The sequence below is a fragment of the Bos javanicus genome, chromosome 25, assembly GCF_032452875.1.
Source record: "Bos javanicus breed banteng chromosome 25, ARS-OSU_banteng_1.0, whole genome shotgun sequence".
NCBI classification, from domain to species: domain Eukaryota; kingdom Metazoa; phylum Chordata; class Mammalia; order Artiodactyla; family Bovidae; genus Bos; species Bos javanicus.
Window position 1 is genome coordinate 32,609,931 of NC_083892.1, and position 25,084 is coordinate 32,635,014.

General features: G+C 51.0%; 1 protein-coding gene across 1 annotated transcript; it reads right to left on the reverse strand.

Moving 5' to 3' along the window:
* Positions 1-1,288: 1,288 nt before the first annotated feature.
* RCC1L (RCC1 like) lies at positions 1,289-25,084 on the reverse strand. Its single transcript, XM_061401841.1, has 11 exons — positions 24,695-25,084; positions 20,789-20,918; positions 17,946-18,074; positions 16,925-16,991; positions 16,405-16,456; positions 15,568-15,652; positions 13,096-13,277; positions 10,082-10,169; positions 9,103-9,276; positions 6,657-6,742; positions 1,289-2,059 (listed from the first exon to the last, which is right to left on the reverse strand). Exons 1-11 carry the CDS (start codon positions 25,016-25,018, stop codon positions 1,982-1,984), a joined length of 1,395 nt encoding a protein of 464 aa, XP_061257825.1. The 5' UTR covers positions 25,019-25,084; the 3' UTR covers positions 1,289-1,981.

Here is a 25,084-nt window from a genome sequence, read left to right on the forward strand (position 1 = left end):
GACCCTGTCACCACAAACGGAACAGCCGTGCCACCTGCCCAAGGGGAACAGACCCGGCCAGTGTTGCCTTGAGTTTTAAGACAAATCTAAGGACGTCCCTTAATATACGCTGGGTACTGTGTCCCAGGGCTTCCCCAGTGGGTCCGATGGTAAAGATTCTGCCCATGGCGTAAGAGACCCAGGTTCCATCCCTGGGTCAGGAAGATCCCCTGGAGAAGGAAACAGTAACCCACTCCGATATCCTTGCCTGGAAGACCCCACGGACAGAGCCTGGCAGGCTACAGTCCACAGGGTCGCAAAGCATCAGACACAACTGAGCGACTAACACGGTGTCCAAGGAGGAGGCAGTGGCCGGATCTGATCATGGCTGCCACCTGTGGGGAGGCTAAAAACCACCCCCACCTTCGACAGAGACCACCCCCCATCACCACCATGCCCTACGGTCCCTGAGCATCACTGGGGGGTCCCCTGCCTGTCCTTCGGGGGCATCACGCTCTGCAAATCATGAAGTTCAAGGCGTGTATCCCCGGAGGAAGGGTTACTGTTCTTCACCGCCGGGGTGACGTGGTCCTTGGCCCAAGAGGAGCTCTGGGAAGGAACATGACAGACGGTTTTCAATTTCTGTTTCAAGTTTATGGAAGAGCTTTGGTCTAAGAAACACAAGAACTGGTCGGCCCACAGGAAGTGGAGGTGGCACGTGCCCAGGTGAGGAGGGCTCCCAGGACCACACCCCGCCCCCCCAGACACCATGTGGCTGGTCCCCACTGCCTCGGGCCGCAGCGGGGACGTCGACAGTGACCGTTCACTTTCACGTCGCCCTCCCAGCACCGCTCGCCCGCTCCTGCTTTTTCTTCACAGCCCACGCAACCATCTAACACACTTTGCACTTGGCTTGTTGATTGTTCTGCCTCCTCGAAATGTAAGCATTGTGAGACCTGCTTGCGGGGGCTTTCCGTCCCCGTGTGACTCTTATGTGATTAACAATACCTGGCACATACAGGACACAACAGTGAACATTTGTTGAGTGAACAGATAAAAGGAGGGGATGTATGTACACTCGAGTGAGACCCCAGATTGTGACGTGATAACTGGTTATTTTTATACTGCATCGTTCTCTCCCAGTTGCAATGGCGGGGGAGGGGGGGCAGGCTCTGGTCAGAAAACAGTTTCCGAGCGGGACTGTCTTCCAGAGTACCTTTCACTGGCTTCTAGTAGCCTCTTCACCAAATGCCTTGTTTTGGAAAGCTAATCCCTAAATGATTAGGTTAAAATAAAAAGGCCTCTCAAGTTCTTAAAAACGAAAAGGCAGAAAATAGACTTTATTCCAAAAAAGAGTTTTAAAAGATGTTAAAGAAAAGGACATGTTACATTATTAACGCAAATGTTTTTCACCGTCTGAGTTTTCCTTCTCCAAGGCAAGCACTCGAGCCAAGCTTTCGCGGATTGTGTTCAAAGCCCTTGGCCCACAGAAATCTGGCCTTGCTCATCTTCCCAAGGGGCCTCTCAAGTCTTCTGAGCCAGGCAGGAAGAAGTGTTACAAGGCAGGTGACTGCTATGGGCCCACAGGGTTCCAGGCTGGCACCCACTGGCATTTCCAGGGAGGACCCCCGTGCAGGGCTGTCAGCTGGCGTTCCAGCAGCGCGCAGACATGGCTGAGCAGATAAGCTCTCTGAAGACCAGACATGACAGCAGATACCACCGTGTGTCCCTGGGAAGGAGCTGAGATGAAGCAGATCGTCCTCACCTTGCCAGGGCCACTCAGCCCAGGGGCAGAATCTGCGCCAAGTGCCTCACCCTGGGCTGGAAGGGGAACCACCTCCAGCACTTCCAGTCACCCCGCTCCAGGCTGTGGGGAGCGTGGCCCAGCGCACGGCGGGCCCTGACCCTCTTGGGCCCCATCCAGAGCCCCGTGGCTGCCCTGGCTGAGCAAGCCAGGCAGTCCTGAGGCCAGGGCCGGGCTCCAGCAGATCGAGGAGGAGGTTCAGATGAAGGACCTGGCCAGAGTCACCATATGATCCACACCACACGCCACATCCATGGGTTCCCCAGGCATAGTCACCTGAAAAAGAGAGGCCCAGCACACCGTGAAGGGAGGTGGCCTGGCAGGGGCCCAACGAGGGCCTGACCCTGGCTCTGCCTCCGGGTCAGTAATGGAACCGGTCTGAGCCTCAGCCACCTACACGCACCTGGCAGGTTAGCTGGGAAGGGCCATCTTAACGCCCCACTCAGTCAAGGGCAACACCCCCAACCCCCGAGAGGCCGCTCTGGGCCCCTGCGTGCACCGTCCCAGGACGCAGACACCCCACAGAGGCTGCTCCCCTGTGAGGGTGACTCCCCAGAGGTGGCCACCTGCCCCAGGGGTCACCAGGCAGCTCCCTGAGCGGCTCCAGAAACCATCCCGCCCCGTCCTGCCCGCGGAGCCCACTGTGGGGAGGAGTCCTGCCAGCCCAGCGTCCTCACCCGTCTCACCCATCAGCCCCAGGCCCAGGCAGGCTGCAGGAGGAGTGCTGACTGCGTCTTAGAAGGGGCCAGAAGCCTGGCTGGCGGCCTTGCCAACACGTTATCATCAGTAGGGCCAACCCTCCAGGTGACATGCAGACAACCCCGCAGGGTGTGGAGGCCACAGCCTGGCCTGCTGGCCTTTACACGGACGCTCGTCATCCCACAGCTCCACAGCTGGGCCCTGGAGAAGGACGCACACACACACGTGTGCACACACACGCACCCACACACACAAAAACGGTGCCCACGACACAAGCGGGATCTCCAGGCCCACACAGGCCCCCAGCTCTCCAGGAAAAGGGCACTTGCCTTTCTCCTGTTGTTGTAGTATCATTGTTGTTGTTATTATTACTATTGATCTGAATAGGTGACAGTCACATGGCTACCATATAAAATGACTGTTCAATAGAAAAGAAAGGTATTATTGCCTCTGGATACCACCGCATCGTCGTCTGCCCTGCTCCCCACTTTCCAGAGGAACTGGAAACGACTTCTCACTGGTTTCTGCTCTTCCAGAGATTCTGGGTGCAGAGCGCCAGTGGGGGTGCGGCGTCTCCTTTGAGCTCCGGCCCCGGCTCCTCCCCGGCCTCTGCCGGGCGCAGGTCGTGCGCTCCTGCCTGCATCCGACTCCTGCCCACCCTCCCCTGGGCGGCAAAGTGACAGCTGGAGACGGCTCTGCAACAGCCTGCGGAGTTTACTGAGCTTCCGAGGGGACGACCCCGGCCAGATGGCCTGGCCTTTTAAAAGCCCAGAGGCAGCAGCGTCCACGCTTCAGAGACAAGTCCATTAAGGGCTCTGGGCCGCAAGGCAAACGGACGCTAGCACCAAGTCATGCTGCCCGTCCTGCTCTAAACAAACGCCCTTAGCAAAACCTGTTACAGGATCACTGAGCAAACACGCCACAGTGCCCCCCGCCCGTCGCGAGGGCCCAGGGCTGCATAAAGTGTTCCGGGCTGGCCATGGAAGCAGAAGAAAACATGCTGCCCGGGGTGACCGGCCAGGTGAGCTCCCAGCAACCTCCCCGGCCACGAGGGCGCCTTTATTGACCTTCCCCGGGGGAGGCCACTCTCCGCGCTGACCGGCAGCCGAGCGGCCGCACTTAAGCGCCTCTGTCCTCATTCCCCAAGGGCTGTGGCCCAAGAGCCCAAGGCAGAGAGGACCACATGGTCCTGGCTCACGCTGGCCCCGGGAGCCTCTCTGGGGAGAAGCAGGTGGTTCCCTGGCGACACACCCCTCAGCCTCTGAACTGAATCCAAGAGACGGCTGCCCTCAGCCGTGTTCTATTTGTGTCATCCTCAAGGTTAAAAGGAGTTTCTATTTTAGACCAATTTACACTCCCATTACTGCAAAGGCAAACAGTTCCAGAAGCCAACCCCTATCTGGCCTGAAATAACTCTGAAAAGTGTGAGCAGAATTAGTGTAGGAGCAACTCTCTACACAAGGACAAGTTCCCAAGACACACGCCCACCAGGTGAAGGACAGAGGACACACACCCACCAGGTCAGGGACAGAGGACACTCGCCCACCAGATCAAGGACAGAGGAAGGCCGAGAGGAGCACTGGACAGCTGTGACCGGGCCGCCAGACTCGCCATGTCCCCACTCAGCTGCACCTGAAGACACCTTGCCCGGCACCCAGAGGTGGGGCCACACCCCAGAGGGGATCCCGCCCAGCCTGTGAGGAGGCCCGGCCCTGCAGCGCACCCTCCCTCGGGGAGTCAGAACTGCCAGGGCCTGCGGCTCCCGAAGAGGCCAAGTAAGAAAAGGGCCCTGAAGGCAGCGGGTCCCCAGGCAGGGCTCCAACCAACCAGAGGGGCGCAGAGCACTGGGGAGGCATAGTCTGCAAAGGACCAAGTTCACATCGCAGCCCAGCCCGGCGGACGGCTGAGCGACTGGGAAGTCACTGTTTACGGCCGTAGGCTGGGGGGGCAACCCCACCTTCATCAGCAGAGCGCCTTGCCCCCAGGATGGCCATCACCCTTCCCTGGGCAGGGGTGTGGCCTGAGCCCAGGCCTGTGGGGCCGCTATTGCGCAGATGGTCTCCCTCTGCACGTGACCTCTCCTCCATGGCGGGGGACCCAGCTCAGGCCCTCACAGAGGAGGGGGGCCTTGGTGACATCTCAAAGTCAGACACTGAATCCGAATCTGGGCTCCACTTCTCACTAGGTATGTGACCTTAAAGAGATCACCGAACCTCTCTGAGCACCAACGTGGAGCAGGAAGACATCCTGGACGCTTCTGGAAGGAGAGGCTTGGATCAGGTGACTCAGACGTCACCTCCTGGGCCTGTGAACCATGAGAAAAGCCCCGGTTCTGTGCGTCTAAGAATAACCAGTCACTACCACTATAGGAGCTACAAACACGGTTCTACTTTTCTTTCCTCCTTTTGTGGAATACTTTTTAAATGATGTAACATATTCCCTGCTGAAGGTAAGTAAGAAAATATAATTTTTAAGGAATAAAAATCACTTGCAATTGTTTTTCTAAGTGAGACAACAGAACAGACTGGAGAAAGATCCAACTACTCAACATCAGACTAACCTTTAAAGATTCCAACCTAGCTGATTGAAAAACTGGCTCCTGTCTCCATCGCTCTCCCAGAGCTCCAGCCCCACATCCTGGAGCCGGCATAGACCTCAGCACCATCCTCCCACCCCAACTGAAAGGAGACAAGGGGGTGAAGGAGCTCCACAGATGCCCAAGAGGAGACAGCATGTGGCCTGAGGGCAGCCGTCACAGGAACAGACTGGAGCGTCCTTGCCCTGATGGCGTGGGGGCCGGGAGCACGTCAGAGGGACGCTCGGGGGTCCAGCCTTAACAGCAAGGAGTCCGCCCACAGGCCTGGCACCCCCTGCTCCGCCTCAGAGGCCAAGCCTGGCCCGGCCACTTCAGCAGTGAAGACACCCTCTGATGTCAAACCCGACTTCACAGCTAATCTTCGCTCTAATTTGAGGAAATGAAGGCAAGTGGGGAGCCTCAAGTCACAGTGGTCATTCATTCAAAGCCCGGTTGCTCGGCCATTTCCCAAACTACTCCCACAGAACGGAGCCCTTGGGGTGGGGTCGGGGCTCCCGAAGGACAAGCAGGATCCTGACTGCCCCACGCTCCTGCTCCCGGACAGCCGACCACTGCCTGCCGCCGCCACACCTCTCCTCTCCTGGGCTGGGGTCCCCAGGGGACAGCGGGGCCACCCCATCAGGCTGGAAACAACTTGGGGGTGCACTCATCTTTCCCCAACAAGTTCAAAGCCTCCCTCTGACCAGTGTCTCTTGGAGACTGCACCGGAGGGAGGGCCAGCGAGGTTCACAGGAGCCAGGAGAGCCAGCAGCTAAGGGAAAGGCTGGGAGAAACAGCCAGTGAAATAACAAAGCACCTCCAGACACTTTCCATGGGTTTTTGACACATAAATCTTCTTTTTAAAAATTAAAACATTTCTTTTGCATTTTTATGTGTTTTTTTAAAAGATGCTTTTACACAACCTCAAAACACATTATTAAAAACGATCCTTCAAAACAAAACATTTAGGCACACATGCAAACACACACACGAACATACACAAGCATGCATGCACACGAGCGCCCGATTCTCTACAGAGACCATCTCCGGAAGGGAAGGATGAAACCAGAAGCTGCCTCTGCGACAGGAGATGGGAGGCTTATTTTTCATAATACATTTTGTTCCAGGTCCATATGTTCTATACTCAGAAGAATAAATAGCCTTGTTTAGAAGAACTTAAAGAAGTGACTTAGTAAACAACGTGAAAATAAACTACAACCTAAGAAGGAATCTCCTTTCCCTTTAATTTTGAAATGAGCCTTTTTGTATAATTACACCCTCCTCCTGAGAAGAGCCTGTATGTTTCAGTCTGGTGGCTGTGGTAAGGCACTCTAAATATTAAACATCCTGCTTTCTTTTAAATTCACTGTAAAACATTCCTCTCCATGGGCCTTGGTAAACAGCTCCTGGCACGTCAGCTCCTTCAGCCCGACCCCCTCCCTTGTGGAGAGTGGGGACACCCGGCCTGCAGCTCACTCCTCCCTGAAGCACCCTAAGGACAGCACGAGACCAGAACCCCGGGGACCCAGTGCTGGCCCAGCTGCTGCTTCCAGTGTCGGCTCCGCAAGCATGCCCTCAAGCCGCTTGGCCCAGCCTTACCCTCCACGGGAAGTACTGGTCTTCCAGGCGACCGATTCCCAGGCACCCTCGGATGTTCTTGCCCCACACAAACAGCTCTCCTCGGTCTGCAGAGAAAGAACAACGGTGGCTTGGCTGGGGCTTAGGCTAAGGGCAAGTCTCCAAGAGAAGGAAGGGTCATGAGAATAGGCCTTCTAGAACCCGGTACAGAAAGATCAATGTTAACCTTCAATTTCTCCCCGGATTTATTAATGCTTGCTTTTGAAGGGACAAGTAAACAGCACCATCCCCAAACCAAACACGTGTCCCAGCCCAGATTCACGCAGCGTCTTTCTCAGGGGAGATGAGCACGTGCCCAGAGGTGGGCCTGGGGGCTCCTGCACACACAGCCCCCTCTGCTCAGCCCTTGCGGACACCCCCCATCGCCCAGCTGTGTGACCCTGCGCTCCACAATCCTGAGACCTCAGCGTCCTCAAATCCCAGTCACACCCTGACAGAGTGAGAAGTAGGGTCATCGGTCACTCCTTGTCTGGTCTCGGGAGCATTTGGTCAAGTGACACATGGTGATGGGGCGCCTCTCTGGGCTGGGTCTACGTCTGTGTGCTAGGACCTGGGACGGCATGGGGACCACCAGGCGTGTTCCTGTCCTCGTCCGGGTGGAGCCAGTCCAACAGAGAACAATAAATAACCCGAAAATGCATGATTTCCAACTGTAACAAGTGCCACGAAGGAAGAGGACTGGCAGAGTGCTGTAGGGACAGGCCAGGACACTGAAGCCAGACTGGGGCTCTGGGAACCCCAGCCTCCAGGACGAACCCCCAGACTGGGAAGGCCCCTCGGTCCAGACTTCCTCCCGCACCAGCTTGGGGCATCCTTAGCACAGAGGTCCCATTCACAGCCCCAGCAGGCAGAAGGCTCTGGTCGTGGGAAGGACAGACACGCAGGAGCTGAACTGAAACAACCCGGCTGGCTCAGTAAAGGGCCCTTTGGTGACACACGTCAGAGCCTCTGTCCTGCCTGCCCTCCTTGGTCTTCCACCCGAGGGCGGGGGGGGTACCTCAGGGTAAACCAGATGGCCGCACGCAAATGCCAGGCCCAGAGACATGGGAGACACCCGGGTCCTGGGGCTCCTTCTACTGAGGAACAGTCACTTGGCACTGGGAGGATGGCTGCTGGATTCTGGGGGAAATCTAAGTAGGATTTCATTTCAGTGTGACCCACATGGCTACATGGTGGAACAGCAGACAAAGGAATCTACCTTAGTCCTAGGTGAAGGCTGTGTGTGGATTCTGAAGTTCGTGACTCTGCACACAATTTAAGCCTTAAACATTTGGGAAATTACAGATAATCGTTACCTCTAGAATTCACCCATACCAACTCTTCTTTGCCACGTCAGAACAGCTTCAAAACGCTCATGTGACACATATATTTGCAGATGGAGGTGGCTGACCCTGCGTGGGGGGTGGTGAGGGATCACCCCAGTTGCCCCTGCTATCACTGGGGTGCCTCAGGGCACAGTCAGACAGCACTGCAGCCCCCAGCACAGCAGCCACCGCTGCTTCAGAACCCCCAAACCGAAACGCGGACCGTGACTGAGAGGCCGTGAGGACTCTGGAACCTCCAGAGGGTGCTTATCTGGAGCGGGCCTCACGTTAGCAGGAGGCCAGAGAACAGACGAGGGGGACCCCAAACTGACTGTCCCAGCTCAGATGTTTTAAGAAAATAACTACTTGCCATGAGACAAAAAGGTCTTTAAAATTTCAAGGAAAAAGCGAATTTATAATACTTCAAAGTCATAAAATGAAATCTGTTTAGTTCAGTCTTACTTTTCAAGTCAACTAAAGGGGAGCAAGCTGACCCGACAGCCGCAGTGGTGGGAGCGCAGGCACGCTGGAGGTCTGCAGGGTAACTGGATAGCTCGTGGCTCCGTGATTGGGCAGACCTCTGAGAAAGCCTCCATTTCCGCCTCCCTTTTGATCACTCTGCCCCAGCACTCTGGAGAAACCAGGCACATCCACCTCCCGAAACCACAGGCTGGCCTGACGCATGCGCCTCCTGCACTCCAGGCTGGACGAGGGGTGGGCGTGGCCAGGGGGCCAGGAGGAAGCCCCGCAAGGTCGCTTCCTGTTCGCCCACAGCGGATGCCGCCAAACCCCCACTGGTTTCCCCCGGGCCCACTCCAGGGTCCCCTCTCCCAACCACCGACTGTGTCCTCTTGAGAAACTCACTGTAATGTTAGCCTAACCACAAACCAGATGAACCAAAAACAAACCTCCGGGATGAAAAGGAGACACATTACACAACCTCAAGCTGAACAACTTCTGGATCAGCCGCTCTCTCTAATTATCCACACAAGGGCGCCACTCCGCTGGACCGATGGGAACTGAGAGCGGCCCTCGGCCTGGAGCTGAACCCGAGAGGCAGAAGCCCGGCCAGGCCTTGGGGCCGCACGGGCCTGGTCACTTACTGGTCAGGGCGGCGAAGTGGCTGAGCCCGCAGCGAATGCGGGAAACCTGGACTCCCGGGTTGAACTCCGACAGGCCAAAGAGAGTGGGTGGAATCATTTCTGGAAGAGCGGTTTCCAAGAGGTTTGGTCCCTTCCCAAGAATTCCGTAGCCCCAGACGAAAACATGTCCTTCTCCTGGATTACAGTAAAAACAACAGTCAGGAAGTCAAACCAAGCACAGCCCTCCCTCTCAAGAAATGCAAACCACGCCACCAAGATGTGTTACATCCACACGCTTTTTTTTTCCTTTTTTCTTTTCCCTTTTGCTTGGCAAGAACATGTTGAGATAGATACTTAATGTTTCTTTTCTCCTCTTTCAAATTTGTGCTTGTGGAGGATGTCTCGCCAGCTAACCAATCTCAGAACACAAATCCCACATCTTGAGGGTGCTGGACAGGGCTGCTCCATAAATCACCCAGAGACCCCACGTGAACACAGGGGAGCCTGACAAGGACAGGTTTTCCCGACATGAGCAGCAGATGGAGCCAAGTACCCACACGACTCCTGGCCAGATTCTAAAACTCGCAATGACTTTCAGGTTATAAAAAGTTTAACACTGATCAGTGGTGCCAGATGCGTAATCCCAGGGGGCGTGGCTCTCAGGATCTGGACCCTAGGCCGCCTCCTGTGTGCCCATGGGCTCTCAGCACAGTCTCTCTGGAGAAGGCAGGGCTGGAGTCTTTGGCCCAGGCTCAGGGAGAGGGAGCAAGCAAGCCAGAGGTCTGCAATCTTCAGTTCTACACTGGCTCTTTGTCGATGTATAAATCACAGCTGTTAGCCTTCTGTCAAGAACATCAGTCACCCTCCCCCTCTGTGGACTGAACTCTGATCTTTCCACAGGCCCACTCCCGACACTGAGAGCCGGACCCAGTGGACACCAGCCCTTCCGCAGCCATCCCACCCTCAGCTTCCCAGCAAACAGCCCGCAAGAGGGGCTCACCATTTAACACCGCGCAGCCTGTGCCCCCACACGCGGCCTGCTTCACCTGCCCCACTCCTGAGAAGGGCAAGCACCGGGGGACATTCACCTGCATCAGAGGAAGGGGCCACACCATTAGGAAGACAAACCAGCAAGAACTTGGAAACACTGTTTCGTGTACAGGGTAGGTCTAAGTCCCAGTTCATTCATGCCCTCCCCTAGATAATCCCGAATACTCTACAGGTGCTGAGGGTCTAACAGGGCATGGGGGAGACGAGGGAGCAGGACACCCCGTCCCGCTCTGGGAGTGTAGTCCAGTGGAGGAGGCAGATGTGAGCCAAGATGAACGCAGGATGAACCTGCGCTGAGTGCAGTGAAGGCAGGACGCGTGTCGGGACGGCAGTCAGGAGGAAGCAGCCAGGGGAGGAGAGAAGGAAACCCCAGGTCAGGCAGGTGGAAGTGCAGAGGGGGCGAGGCGCGCGTGGCACGCTCAGGAGTTTCAGCAGGTCAGGGTGGCCGCAGCCGGAAACGAGGGGGAGTATTTGCAAGATGCTGGTGGAGAGAAGGAAAACCAGACCACGTGGGACAGTGGCTGACCGCGGTAAGGATCTGGTCTCTACCCTGAGCGTAACGGGGAGGCAGTAGGGGTTCCAAGTGAGAGGGATGTGACCTCGAGAGGGGAAGGTGAGTGGACGTGGGAAACGATGGAGAAGGGCCAGGGTAGGGGGATGAGCACGGATTCACTCCAGGATGTTCTGAACCTACAGTGCCTAGAGACGGCCAAGTGGCCTACCTAGCCTTCCAGCAGGCTTTGGTCTTGGCGCTTCTACTGAGGAGTGTCTTTGGAAAGATGGATTTTAAGTGCTTCAGTGACAGGCATGGGTCTTTTCAGAGTCACGGGCAGATGGAGACAGCTGGAGGATAAGGACCCCTAAGTTGACTAAAGGGGCTTACTGATCTTAGATGGCACGAGGCTGCTGGCCGGGCCTGGCGTCCGCTACCCGGCTCACACGGCTCCTCTGCCCAACTGGGCTCTGGCACACGGCCCTCAGCAAAGACTGAGAAATGCTCCAGCAAAGAGCCATGGAAACGCACCACTGCTGTCCCTGACAGGGTGAGGCTCAGGCCACATAAAGGATCAGGGCTGTGGTGGGCTGCTTCCAAACAAGTGACCTGTCTCCTGCAGGTCACACCGTGTGCTGTCTGCGCCCTGCCATGCAGGAAACTGGGCTGGTGACTTACTTCTACAGAACAGACCTCCAGCAAACATGAGGGGAAGCCACCACTGGGATGAACTTGTAGAGCACTGGCTTCTGTCTCACTGACATGCTCGCTCACCCTCTCGTCTGCCTGCTCGGCTGAAGCCAACTGCTGTGCTGGGAGCCGCCATGTGGAGAAGCCTGCATAGCAAGGAGCTGAGGAAGGCTTGGCCAACCGCTGTGAGCTGGCCAAGCACCAGTGAGGACGGGGGGCCCCGGGGCCAGCAGTCCATGGGGACCTGCTCCCTGCTGCAAACCACCAGTGTGAGCTCAAAGGCAGAGCCTTCCCAAGGTGAACCCCAAGAAAGAGACTCAGAGCCAAAGACCTGGCCAAGCCAGCCCTAGATCTCTGACTCACAAAAGCTGAGAGAAAATAAACATGGGTTGTTTTAAGCCATTACATGGTAGGGTCATTTGTCACGCAGCACAGGTAACAACAGCATGACCCTAGACCTGCCCCCACAGGAAGGCCATGCAGACACTGACCTCAGGCCTTGGTATCAGGAAGCCCAGTCCTTCTCCTGAACACTTTATTTGCAATTTATCTTATGAAAACAATGAATCATTAACTGACTACGTTTTCTGGGACTTCCCTGGTGATACAGTGCCTAAGACTCTGAGATTCCAACTCCAGGAGGCCAAGGTTCAATCCCTGGTCAGGGAACTAGGTTCCACATGCCACAACTAAGATCTGACACAACCAAATGAATAAATAAAAATAAACATATTAAAATAGTAACCGATGACCTTTTCTTCTGTTTCAGCTACTAGAAAGTTCAGGGCCTAATCTGCAGCCACTTCTAGCCAGTGTGTCAGACCACAGAGAACTGAGGATTATCTTTGTCTGATTAGCTGACCTTTATCCCTTTCTTTACCTATTAACATATTTAAAACTCTTCTGTGTGTTGTCAGAAGCTTGATGATATTAATTTAAGTCCTTATCACTTAGAGACACAATGATTTATAAAGTCTAGGATTTGCTTCAAAATAATGTAGGACAGAGAAGTAGATGGAGTTACAGATGCAACAGAACTGGCCATTAGGTGTGTGGGGCTTTTTGGAGAGGAGGATGGGGGAGGGTTAATGAAAATGTTCTGGAATTAGATACTGGTGACAGTTACACAGCCTTGTGAATATACTAAAAACCACTAAGCCATACAATTTAAAACAGTAAATTATCTATTTTTTTAAACGGGCCATTAGTTGGCAATTATTGAATATGGGTAATGGCTACATAGAGATTAATTATGCAGTAAGGCCTACTTTTTGCTTATATTTGGAACTTTCCTTAATAGAACGTTTAAAACCCTACTGCACTGTACGGACGGTGGCCCCCTGCGGTGACGGCAGGGTCGCGACGGGGAGACCCCACATGCCGGGCGCCGGGGCTCTCCTGCGTGACCTGGGGGCCACACGGCGTCTTCATCAAGGGGCACACACGCTGGATAGAAGCAAAAGGCCCACTGGGATGTCACAGGATCATGTGTAAACAGCCTCACTTCCCCTTTCAGAACAGGACAGGGCAGATAGACATACTCAAACTACTGCTCTAAGCCAGGACTAGCTTACAGAAGTATTGATAATGAAGGCTTTTGAACCTAAGCTTTCTTTCTAGGCTCCAAAGAGATCGTCAAGCACTCGGCCCCTTGAAGAGGCAGCCTCAGGTCAGGCGAGGCTACACAGCAGTCTGGACATCTCCCCTTGGTGACGGACCTCTTCTGCACGTCCTTAATACTACTTCCAAGCCCCCAGCCCGGGCTGCCAGTGACCGCGTACCTGTGTGGAGTCAGTGACAGAGGCCAGCTGCAGGTACTCAGAGTTGCCCCAGCCGAAGAGGCCACCATCAGCCGACACGGCCAGGCAGCAGTCCCCGTAGGTGGCCACCTGGACGACATTCACTCCGGCCAGGTCTCCCCCCAGCTTGGTGGGCGTGCTGGTGATATTGTAGTGACCCAGGCCTGACACGATGGAAAACTGTGTTACTCAAACATTTGCCTTGACTTACTATGTGCCAAACACCGTTTTAAGCACTTTACAAAGATCAACTCAGAATCCTAATCAGTTCCCCCTGCACGCTGTACAACTTCCTGTTCCACGTTCTCTAAGAGGAAAAAACATCAAGTGATTGTTGACACGTAAAACCCTTGATGTTTCCTAAGTCTGATTCAAGTTAGAAACCTTTTCAAGATGAAACGCCACCACACAATGAGCCTACCAGACCTTGTATACGATATCCAGGCACAACTCATTCTATTGCACTTTGCAGATACTGCACTGTTAACAAATTGAAGGTCTGTGGCAACCCTGTATTGTCAGGTGATGGTTAATACTTTGGAGGCAGTATTTTTTTATTAAGATATGTACCTTGTTTTTTTTTAGACATAATGCTCTTGCACACTTAATAGACTACAGTATAAACATAACTTCTATATGCACTGGGAAACCAAAGTTACAACAAGCAATTCCTGAGGCACTGCTGGGCTTGGGAGAAAATAAAGGAAATTTATAAGAGCCCATGCAATGTCAACCCCCCACGCCATTCCCCCAAAACAACAAATAGAAACTGGCAAACTGGTGTGGTAAACAATGAGCCAAGGAAAAGATAGGGCTTGCCAGGAGGGCAAATGTCACTACCAGCTCGGCGATGGAGGGTAACCCCTTGGGCAGCAGATGAGGGAGACCCCAAACCACAGAGCCCTGCTTATACTAGGTTTCCTCCAAGGAGCCCAAAGCAGTGTCGGACTGGCAACACCCTCTGGCAACAGGCAACGCAAAACCTATATATCATCTTTTGTATACACAAAGTATAATCTATATACTAAAAAAGATTTTTAAAAATTAACTCAAAATGTTGAAGGGTTATTAAAGAAACTGGATACGGAGATAGAAACTGCTTTAGACCTGATGGTCAGGGGGGCCTTCACTGAAAAGACAACCTCAAACCAAGGTCTGCAGGATGAAAGGGAGAGTGAAGAAGAGCATGCCAGGCTGAGGGAACAGCATGTGCAAAGGCCCTGCAGCAGCAGAGGAGGGGCTCCCGATCAGGGTGCAGGGGGACCCCGGGGCTGGACTCAGAGCCTGGCAAGCAAGGGCAGTGAGGCCACGGGACAGCAGAGCTTCTGGAGTGGCGCCAGGAAACTAAACCAGGGTTCTCTCCAGCACTGAGACTTTCACCTCACTCCTTGGTCTGTGCTGTCAAAAATGTATCAATTTCATTCTTTTTATAAAAAGCTGATTTTTAAAAGTTACTCACACCAAGATTTGAAAAAATAAAAAGGAAGCTTCAACTTTACAGATACTAAAGAAATGCACACTTTAAAAACTGGCACTGGGATTAAATTAGGACACTTAAACTGACAATAATCCCTGCTAGAGGGCTGATGATTAAATCAGTACTTCGGTACACTGCTGACGTCAATATAAGTCATTTCCAACACTGAAACTTTTGGAAAGCAACATAACAGTATATCCTGAAAACAATAAAAATACTCGAGTCCTTTGACCCACACCTGGGAAATTCATCCCAGGGCAACAATCCAAATGAAGGGAAAAGCTAGACATGTATATGTGACAAATGTCGTATCTGCAATGGCTACTGCACCCCCCACCCCACCCCCACCAAAAGTATGCATCCTGACTACAGGGTAATGAGTAGCTATCTGATCAAATAACTAAATTATTAATTCACCTTATAGTACACGAATTGGATGCTCTATCATACAAATATTAAAAACTGTGCAAATTATACCAACGTGGGAAAATGTTTCACGTAAATTTAACAATAAAACAGGCATATAAAAATCACACCTCTGAGTACCATAAACGATGTTCACATATGAATAAGGACAGGGAAAAAACATGAGTCAAGGGACAAAGATGATGTGTTGAGGTGGCGGGATGATAGAGGATTTACACAAGGTTTAAATCTTAAATTTAAGGTCCTCCCTTCAGACAAACACAGAACACAGAAAGGTAAGCTGCACAAGGATGATAAACCTCCTCTCTCATTCCTCTCTCCCTGAATCACAATCTTCTCAAATCAGTTGAAGCCGAGCTCCCATTAGGGGGCATTTGTCTCTGAAAAGACTCAGACTTGTATGGTGGGGCAGCCCCAGTCCTCCATCCAATCCAGGAGCTGGGGCTGAGGGGAAAGGGAGGGGACACGCGGGAAGGGACAGGAGAGGGAAGGGCCGGATGAAGGCAACTGTGCCATCCCCGGGGAGGGGCCGGGGGAGGAAGGGACACTACCTGTCTGCCCGTCCGCACCCCATCCACAAGAATACACTTCTCCTTGATCCGTCAGGAACAGACTGTGGTCCTGACCGCAGGCGACCTACCACACAAATGGAGGCGAGATGACTGGTGAGAAGAAATCCTTAGAGCCCCGCTGTCCTGGCCCAAGTGCCCAAAGCCAGGCACCACTGCCCACCACCCCGGAATGCTGCAGGGGCTGGGTGGCAGGCTGCCCCGCCCTGCTCCACGGCCAACTCTTTCTCAATCCAGCACAGCCCAGCCTGTGTCTCCCACTCCCCTGAAACTGCTCTGGCTAAAAACAAAACGGTGCCTCATGTCCTAAGGAGCGAACCCAAGCGCCCCTCCACCCCACTCCACCCCAGGAACCATGGCCTCCTCCAGAAGCCCTTCCCTCCTTCCAGTCCACGCCAGGCAGGAGTAACAGATCTCCTTCTGGTGCCCTCATAAGCGCTTTCTGTATACACTCATTTACACAGTTAAGTATCTACTGTGTGCCAGGCACTATACCGTGGATGAGCATAAAATGGTCAGCAGGATAAAGCAGCCTGGAACGCAGAGCTCGAATTACACTCTGACACGCCGGTATATAACCTGCCTCTCCCCAGAGTGTTACTCACTCTCACCAATTTTTATTAAACTTTGTATCCCCACAAGCTGGCGTAAGCCCTGACCTAGAATAGGCTGGCAACAATGCTTACCAAAATAATTTATTAATTCAGAAAATCACCGTAACAGTTTGCCATCAGCTCACCCAACTTTCACCCTTTCAAAATCACCCCCAGGTGTGGGGTGGGGGTGCAAGACCAGTGGTCCTCAGCCCCCATCTCTTACCTGGACCACCTGTCCATCGAAGTCCTGCATCCTATGAACTCTGTGACTTTCACTACAGCCAGGAGAAATTTGGGAAGAAGCATGGTAAGCACTGGGTAATTCCAGCCCCTCTCGTCACCCCAACCGGTGGCCCCCACATGCACACAGTAACGTCAGGGAGATCTCAGGGTCAAATACAAGGAGAGGGAGGTCTGGGCATGAAAGTAAAACAAAATCCTTTGGTGACTTTAATATGCTGCAGACTTCTGAGTGTAATTTAGATCTACCAGCATAATATGAGGAGCTAGAGGGAAATTTTTTTAAAGATTAGCAGAATTTTTAAGTTAATCAGTCTGGTGAAAGCAACAAATGAAATCAAAGACATTCCCACATCAGACAGGGCTCAGGCTCCCTCCCTCCCACTCTCCACACCTTCCGGGGACCTCCCACTGCGTTTTATGACTCTGGGGTCTCTCACATCTCACAAGGTGTTTAACACTCCACACAACCTGGGGAAGGGGTAGCAATTTCAGGAACTCACCTATAAATTTCATTCTCGACCACCTTTCTTCCACACTGCCCGTAAGAATTATTCCCCATGCTGAAGACTAAAGGATAAAACGCCAATCAAATGAGCTCTGCAGGTCCTGGAATCCTCAGGACTGGGAGGAGAGTCTCACATGCGGTTCTAGTGCAACCACTTGCCCCAGCTGCCACTCAGCCTCCTTCTCCAACATTCCCAGCCTCTGCAGGCACCCCTACGGCAGTGCTGGAGTGCAGGCCGGCTAGGACAGCTCAGGCCACTGTTGCCATGCCTTCTGCCTCCCCGCGTGGGCCCTGGGAGTGCTTCTCAGGAATGCTACATGATGAGGTGAGCACATCTCGTGGAAGGAAGGCCTCAGCAACCCCATTCCCTGGACCTGTCACAAGGCTGCCCTCAACGCCAAGCCTCCCCCGCTAAAAGAGCTCCTAACACCACCTTCACCATTTCCTACAAAGCATACTGAGCCAAAAGAGTGAAATTTGAAAACTTTAGTGAAGTTGACCTTCCCCTGGAAACAACCGCTCTTCTGAAGAGGGCCGGGGGTGAGCCAGGAGCTTGAACTAGGGAAACTCTCCACCCCCACCCCATGTGGAAGAAGTGTCAGCAAACAGGCTACTCTCAGTACAAGAGAAAAAGCCACCTACACACACACACACACACACAGTCTGGCGTGTCAGCAAACAGGCTGCTTTCAGTACGAGGGAAAAAGCCATCTACACACACACACACACAGTCCGGCTTGGTGGCTCCAGGGCTAAGGAGAAGTAGGTCATGATCCGGTGCGCGCTATCACGTTTATAAATACAGACCGAGATTTCCCAAGAGCCACAGAGGGCAGAGAACATGCAAGAGTTGCCAAGGTCGGCCCCACACCGCTCTCTTGAGCCATCCCACTGACTTGCTCAGGAAATGCCAACAGCTTCACTAACTAGATGGGGCCCAACCCCACGAACCCCTTCAGGCCCGGCCGCCGGAAAGCGGCCCCCACTCTCCCACACCCCCGGAACACGTCCATCACCTCCTTCGCCGTCCGTCAGGACGAGCGAGTGGGCTCTGCCACAGGAGACCTGCAGCACCCGCGTCTCCTGGGGCCTGTCCAGCGGCAGCGGCACGGGCGAGGGCTCCAGCACGTACTCGTATCCCCTCGCTGAAACGAGAATGCGCAGGCGCACACGCGTTACACGGCCCGGAGACGGACGTTATTGGCAGAGCGGAGAGAACTCCAGCCCCGCTCCCTGCCCCCGGCGTCCATCACACGATGAGTTACTGTAAAGCATACATAGTCCTATTAAAGAAATTTCTTCCCATGTCATTTAAAACCTGCTGGATTTTTTTTTCTTTTTTTGGCCACAACACACAGCCTGCAGAAATATTAGCAACCAGGGATCAAACCCACACCCCCTACACTGGTAGTGTGGAGTCTTAACTGCTAGACCACCAGGGAAGTCCCACCTTCTGGATTTTTAAGGAAAGGAAAAGCACTTTCTTCCTGCAACCACCATTAGAATTCATCAGTAGACTGAAGAATAGCATATACAGTATGATACAACTTAGAGTAAAAGTAAAAAGAATACATAGATGCATGTGCTTCCTTCCATATGCACAAAATCTCTCTAGGAGGATAAACTGGAAACTCCTGACATATGTTGTCTTCAGGGAGAAAAGCTGTGTGGCTTGGAGGACAGAGGTGGAAAGCAGACTTGTCACTGTATATTTAACTGCGCCTTTAGGATTCTGAAGTATGTATGTTATCTATTCAAAAAAGAAAATTTTAATATTTAAATAAGCAAGAAAGGGAGGAAAGTGTTTTAGAAGGCACCCCAAAGAAGAATCTTATTGTTCTTTATAATCCTACTGGAGAAGCCAGATTGGCCTACATAGGGAAATCCTACAGTACGTTTTGGGCTTCCCTGGTGGCTCAGACAGTAAAGAATCTGCCTGGAATGCAGGCGATTCCTACCTAGGTTGGGAAGATCCCCTGGAGGAGGAAACAGCACTCTACTCCAGTATTCTTGCCTGGAGAATTCCATGGATAGAAGAGCCTGAGGCTACAGTCCATGGGGTCACAAAGAGAGGGACATGACTGAGGTGTAACACTTTCACTACGGTAGGTTCTAAACGATGATCTTCTGAATATTTGTAACAGAGGCTGGAGTTAAGATCTGCCAACGTCCTGGTTCTCAACCACTCATGACCCCCCTCTTTTCTCCCATGAACCCCACGTTTAAAAACATTTCATTTACCAAATATATGGCGTTACCATCATACATGCCTGTTGGTATTCACTTGTGACTGATATAATTTTCAAACAGAGCTTTTGATCAGCATGGAATAACTGTAATTTATCACAAGATGATGTAACTCTAAGCTAAACCAAAGGCACTGGATAACGCTATTAGTGTAATACTGTATTTTAAAATACTAAAAACTTCACATCTCCTATTACTATAGTCACTGACCCCTAAGGGCCTGGGAAGCAGCAAAGACATAACATTTGAAGGGAATCGGAAGTGTTACAGCTCTCGGGGAATCTGGCTCCACTTCCAGCTACCAACTGACAGGAAACAAAGGACAGCAGAGCACGCCACAGGGCGCCACAGGGATGCAATCAGCAAACTCCAGCCTGGACGCTTCTACAGGACAATCGCCATGATTCCTTCAATAAATAAATATCAAGGAGAAAAAGACAGACACAAACGCAAAAGACTTTCAAAAGTCTTACCAACCAATCAATGTTTGGCCTTTATCTGGACCTTGATTCAAATAAATTTTTAAAAATATAAGCCTAATGATATTTATGAGATAATAGGCAATTTAAACACTGAGGGGGAGCTCCCTGGTGGTCAGGATTTGGCACTTTCACTGCTGTGAAAGTTTAATTACCCGGGGTTTAATCTCTGGTCAGGTAACAGATCCTGCAAGCCAAGCAGCACAGCCATAAAAAAAAATAAAATAAACACTGGATATCTGATGATATCAAATGACTATACTGCTAATTATTTTTGGGTGTGATAATAGTATCTTTTTTTTTTAAGAATTCTTAATTTTTTTAGATATGTACTGAAATATTCATGAAAAAAATCAATAATGTTAGGATTTGCTTCAAATTTGTTGAGGGGGATGGTGGAGGCTGAATAAAACACGACGAGTGAGCTGATGACTGCTGGAGCTGGTGGCAGTACATGGGGTGCGCTAGACTCTTAGTAATGTGGTATCTTGCAGCTAATAAAGCCTTCATTACTAATTTATAAAAGACTCCCAATATAAAATTAAGTGAAGAAAGGCAGAAAACAAAACATATGCTGTAATCAAAATTATATTTTTAAATATATTTGCATATGAATAAAGGAATAGGAAAAAATGGGGGGGGCTTATCCAGTATATTTCTGATAATTACTCCTTTATTTAAAAAAATAAATGCTTCTTATTGTACTTATAATTGATTTACTACTGTCTACTTATAAAGCTGTCATTATAAATAATTAACGTTCTTACAATTCAAGTTTCGAATACCTGGAATCAAACCTCCATCTTAAGGATTTCATTGAATTTTTCCTCTTAGACCATATTGTAGGCACTGCAGAATATTTCAAGTGATCTCCAACCTAGGGAAAAAAGGGTCATCTCTCTGGGGCCAAAAAGAATACCTTTACTCATCAGCAAATGCTCCTTTGCCTAAAGGTTCAATGTTATTACCAAACAGACTGAAAAATAATCTGGTCTAGATGGTTTCAAACAACACTTTAAAGACTCCATCTATTTTGTTGCTATGGTTTGGTTTATGAAACCATTTTCTTAAAAATCAAAGAGTGCCTTTTCAGACCACTCACAGCAGAGAGAAATCAAGGTGAGAATACTTACTTTTATCTTTCCGGCTCCTGTGAAATCCAAGCTGGGAATCTTTGTTGAGCCCCATACCCCAAACTTTGGTAATATCCTTGGTTTTAGAGGACAGCAATGTGAATCCATATCCACAGGCAGCAGATGAAATCTGAATGGAAAAAAAAAAAAATCCCATAAAGCATTGACTGATATGGGACATAAGTTTTCCCAGCAATAAATCACAGGTTATTTATCCATTTCAAGAACCACCACTATTACTATAGCAACTAACACTTACTGGAGGTTTACCATGTGTTAAGGGCTTGATATGCACAACCTCATGTAATCTTGTCACCCAGTGGTCTAGGTCTCAAATGATCCCCATTCACCAAGACATAGTCTTGCATAGTAAACTTGAAGACTACCTTAGTTTTAGTTTGAATCTTGGCAAGATCAAAGGGTTGACCACTGGGTAGACCTTTACCAGCTATGTAACCTGAGACAGACTACTTAATTTCTCGGTGTCTCTTTCCCTATATGCAAAATAGTTAACAACAGTGTCTCTCCTATAATAGTTAGGAGTAGTTGTGAAGACTAAATGAGTTAATATAGTTAAAACTTTAAGAGTAAACAGTACCTGGCTTAATGTAAGAGCTATATAATGTGCTTATTATTATTACTAAGGGTAGTAATAGTAGTATTTGGTATATAAGAAATTCAAACCTCCTAGAGATTAGGTACCTTGCCTAAGCTGTCTGATTGCGGAGCGCATGCTATTAATCCTTATGCTACAGTGTTAATAGTCTCAAACCACTACTTCCATGAAGAAGAATTAGTTATCACAGCTACCATGAATATGACACACTGACTGATCCCCACCTTCAAGATCAGATAAGGAAACTGAGTCTTCAGTGGGGCTGGTAACAAACCAAAGGCAGCCTGGCTTTAAGGTCAACTCCCTTTCCACAATACGCAGAGCAGCCTGAGACAATCCTGGTTTACACCTGATGCCCTAAAGTTCACTCTCAAGCAAATGAGAACACATCACATGGTCACCCTAATGTTCCTCCATTATCTCTTGGCTGTTTATAGTTTACCGAAGACCTATATAGTTGATCTCAGAGACTACCTGTAAATCTAACCTGATCCTGATGAAAATGCTAGCTTACCACGATAATGAACAAACAGGAGTGTTGTTTTGTTTTTACATTTTTTAACTCCAGCATATCTTGAAGAAAGCGAGCTAAATATTTCTTTTTAAAGTTGATGACCTGTTTAATCGAGCCATCCAAAAGTTACAGACCCCTCCTTCTGCCCTGACACTTGCTCTCCTAACACTCACATGGAGCATACACAGATGCACCACTACATCAGGAAAAACGGAAAAGCACCTCAGTCCCCTGGTCTCTTGGAACAGCTCCACCTCCAAGGAAATGACCCACTGGGGAGGCCGGATACAACCCCTGACCACACAGCAGGAAACACAGAAAACAGTTCTGAAGCCGCTGCCCAGCACACGATACGATTACTCTCATCTGTTTGTTCAACAGCCAACAAATATTTGGGTAGCACCTGCTATATTATTAAATCTGCCAGTATGTGAAAAGGCATTGAACAGTACCTAACACAGAGTCAGCATTAAGCAATGTTTGTTATAATAAAGCACCAGAAGGGGACTTTCCAACTCTGGTGGTGTAAAGAGGTTAGCTAATCTTTCCCCCAAAAAACAAGTAAAAAACTGGAGAAAACTGCAAAAAAAAAAAAAAAAACCACAACCATTTCAGGGCTCCAGAAGTCAATCAAAGGCAAACAAATCAAGAAATTACTCACAAAGGGCTGCTAGACCTACAGGCAAGAAATACCAGGGTTTGTAGACTTCTTGTCCGGAGTTGCTCCAGCTAACCCAGCTCAGTCGGCACAGGAGTTAGAAAAGGGCAGCGCTGACAGTGAAAACCATCAGTTTTGTTGCTTAGACAGACTTAATTTGCGGTCAAAGGTGAAAACTCATGCCCCACAGCAAATTCAGCAGGAAACAAACAAGGAAGATTCGCGATTCACTGAGTCTGAGGTTGCAATCCTGACTCCGGTAAGAGGAGAAATGTAACAGGCAGGTCCTAGAAATGAGAGTCACAGAAAGCTCTTCACAGCTGCATGGCTGACAGGGAAACTGCACAAGGAGCTCCCAGTGGGAAGAAACGCTGAGGCCGACTTGAGATCAGGCTGAACTTTGAATGTGATCCCCAACCCACACACAGAGTCAAAGTGGAGAGCAGAAAACTTACTAGCTCAAGGTGTCTGAGCACAGCCTCTGCCCAAATCATTGGCAAACGCCAAGAAGGCTGACTTAAAAAAAAAAAAAAAGGACAGTTGGGGGAGGGGGGCGGAACAAAACAAAAACACAAGCAATGTCAGCAGCCACACACAGCAGAGGAGACTGACGTCCTAGATTACAGAAAAGTTAGTTGCTAAGTCTGTCCGACTCTGTGGCGACCCCACGAACCTGCCAGGCTCCTCTGTCCTTGGGATTTCCCAAGCAAGGATACTGGAGTGGCTAGCCAGCCATTTCCTCCTCCAGGACCGCATCTCCTGCATTGGCAGGCATATTCTTTACCACTGAGCCACGAGGGAGGCCCACATACCATACACAAAAATTAACTCAAATGACTGGCTCACAGACCAAAGTATAAGAACTCAAACTATGAAGATCCTAAACAAAAACATACGAAAATTATCTTTGCAATCTTGGGATGGGCAAAGACTTCTTAGATATACCAAATGCCTGATCCACACCAGAAAACCTCATCAACTGAACTTTATTCAATTAAAAACTTTTGCTTCCTGAAGGACACTATTAAAATAAAAAGAAAATCAAGAACTGGCAGAAAATATATGCACATATCATATATGCGATAAAGCACCTACATCCAGAACACATAAATAACTCTCACAACTCAACATTAAGAAGTAAACCTTTCACTGAAGCTTAATAATCCCTGTTTAGGTGCTCCCTATTTAGGGCAAAAGATCATGTGTTATCCTTGACAGAAAAGTCAGAAGCCAAAGCGGTCCAATCTGCTTCTTTTCCACCGCCTACCAAGATGTCCACAACCACACCAAGCAAGAACCTATCCTAAACATCCTTTTCTGCTTTTCTATATACTGGCTGCCACAATAAGGCAACCTCCAGGAGCTATTCTTTACTGCATCTCTTCAAGTCTGAGTCAACTCACGGGCCTCCTGTGCAACCATTCCAGTGTGTTTAGACCTTTCATCCTCGCTGTCATTCCTGTTACTTCTCCAGTTAACATTTCCTTTCCGAGCTATTCACCGACTCCAACCGGCCCACATTTTCTCAGACCTTTTGAAGTCCACTTAAGTTCCGTGTCTCTATAGGAGGTTTTCTGAGAGACTGTTTTCTTGTATTTAAGGGCTTCCCTGGTGGCGCAGAGGTTAAAGTGTTTGCCTGCAATGTGGGAGACCTGCGTTCGATCCCTGGATCGGGAAGATCCCCTGGAGAAGGAGATGGCAACCCACTCCAGTATTCTTGCCTGGAGAATCCCATGGACAGAGGAGCTTGGTGGGCTACAGTCCACGAGTCGCAAAGAGTCGGAACCGACTGAGCGACTTCATTTTCACTTTCCTAGCAGCAGAACTTCTGGGGTCTAGCCCGAGGGCGAATCCCTAAGTACCGAACACCTACGAACCTTGGGGCAATGGGCCCGTCCCTTAACCTCTCTGAGCCTCCCTTTCCTCTCCCGTAACTGTGGCAACGACCCCGGCTCACGGGGTGTCGCGAGAATGACGCGAGCCGGACACAACACCCTCCCCAGTTCTCCCCGAAGTTTGTCCACCCAGCGTCGCCAACCCTCCAAGAGGGTCTCAGGAGGAACGGCGAAGACTAGAGAGCGGCACCGAGGGAGGGAGGGAAGAAGCCGCAGTCCTCACCTTTTGGTCCAGCTCCAGGCGGTAGGGCACGGGCTGGATCCTGCGGCGCGGCCGCGAGCCGGCGCGGGGCTGGGGTCCGGAGCCGGGCAGCACGAAGGTGGGCACGCCCAGCGCCCCGGAGAAGCTGAAGCCCCACACGAAGATTCGGTCGGCGCGAGTTGCACGCTCGCCCACGTACTGGAACACGGGCGCATCCGCCTCGGCCTCCGCCGCCTCGCGCCGGCTCCGCGAGCGTCCGGCCGCTGTCCAGTGTCCGCGGCCCGGCCCCAGCCCACTCAGCCGGCGCCCCAGCCGAGCCACCGCCGCCAGCGTCACCACCGCCATCCTCCGTCTCACGCCTTAACAGCTCCTGGGCGCCGCCATATTGGTGACCCTTGACCTTACGCCCCG

Bases quoted from the DNA above. Each gene is read 5' to 3' on its own strand.
- RCC1L (XM_061401841.1), bottom strand. From the start codon at position 25,018: ATGGCGGTGGTGACGCTGGCGGCGGTGGCTCGGCTGGGGCGCCGGCTG. The intron at 18,075-20,788 runs GTAAGTATTCTC...TTCTCGTTTCAG, and splicing joins CAGGAGCCGGAAAGATAAAA to CGAGGGGATACGAGTACGTG. The intron at 6,743-9,102 runs GTAAGTGACCAG...CTTTCTCTGCAG, and splicing joins CCACTTCGCCGCCCTGACCA to ACCGAGGAGAGCTGTTTGTG.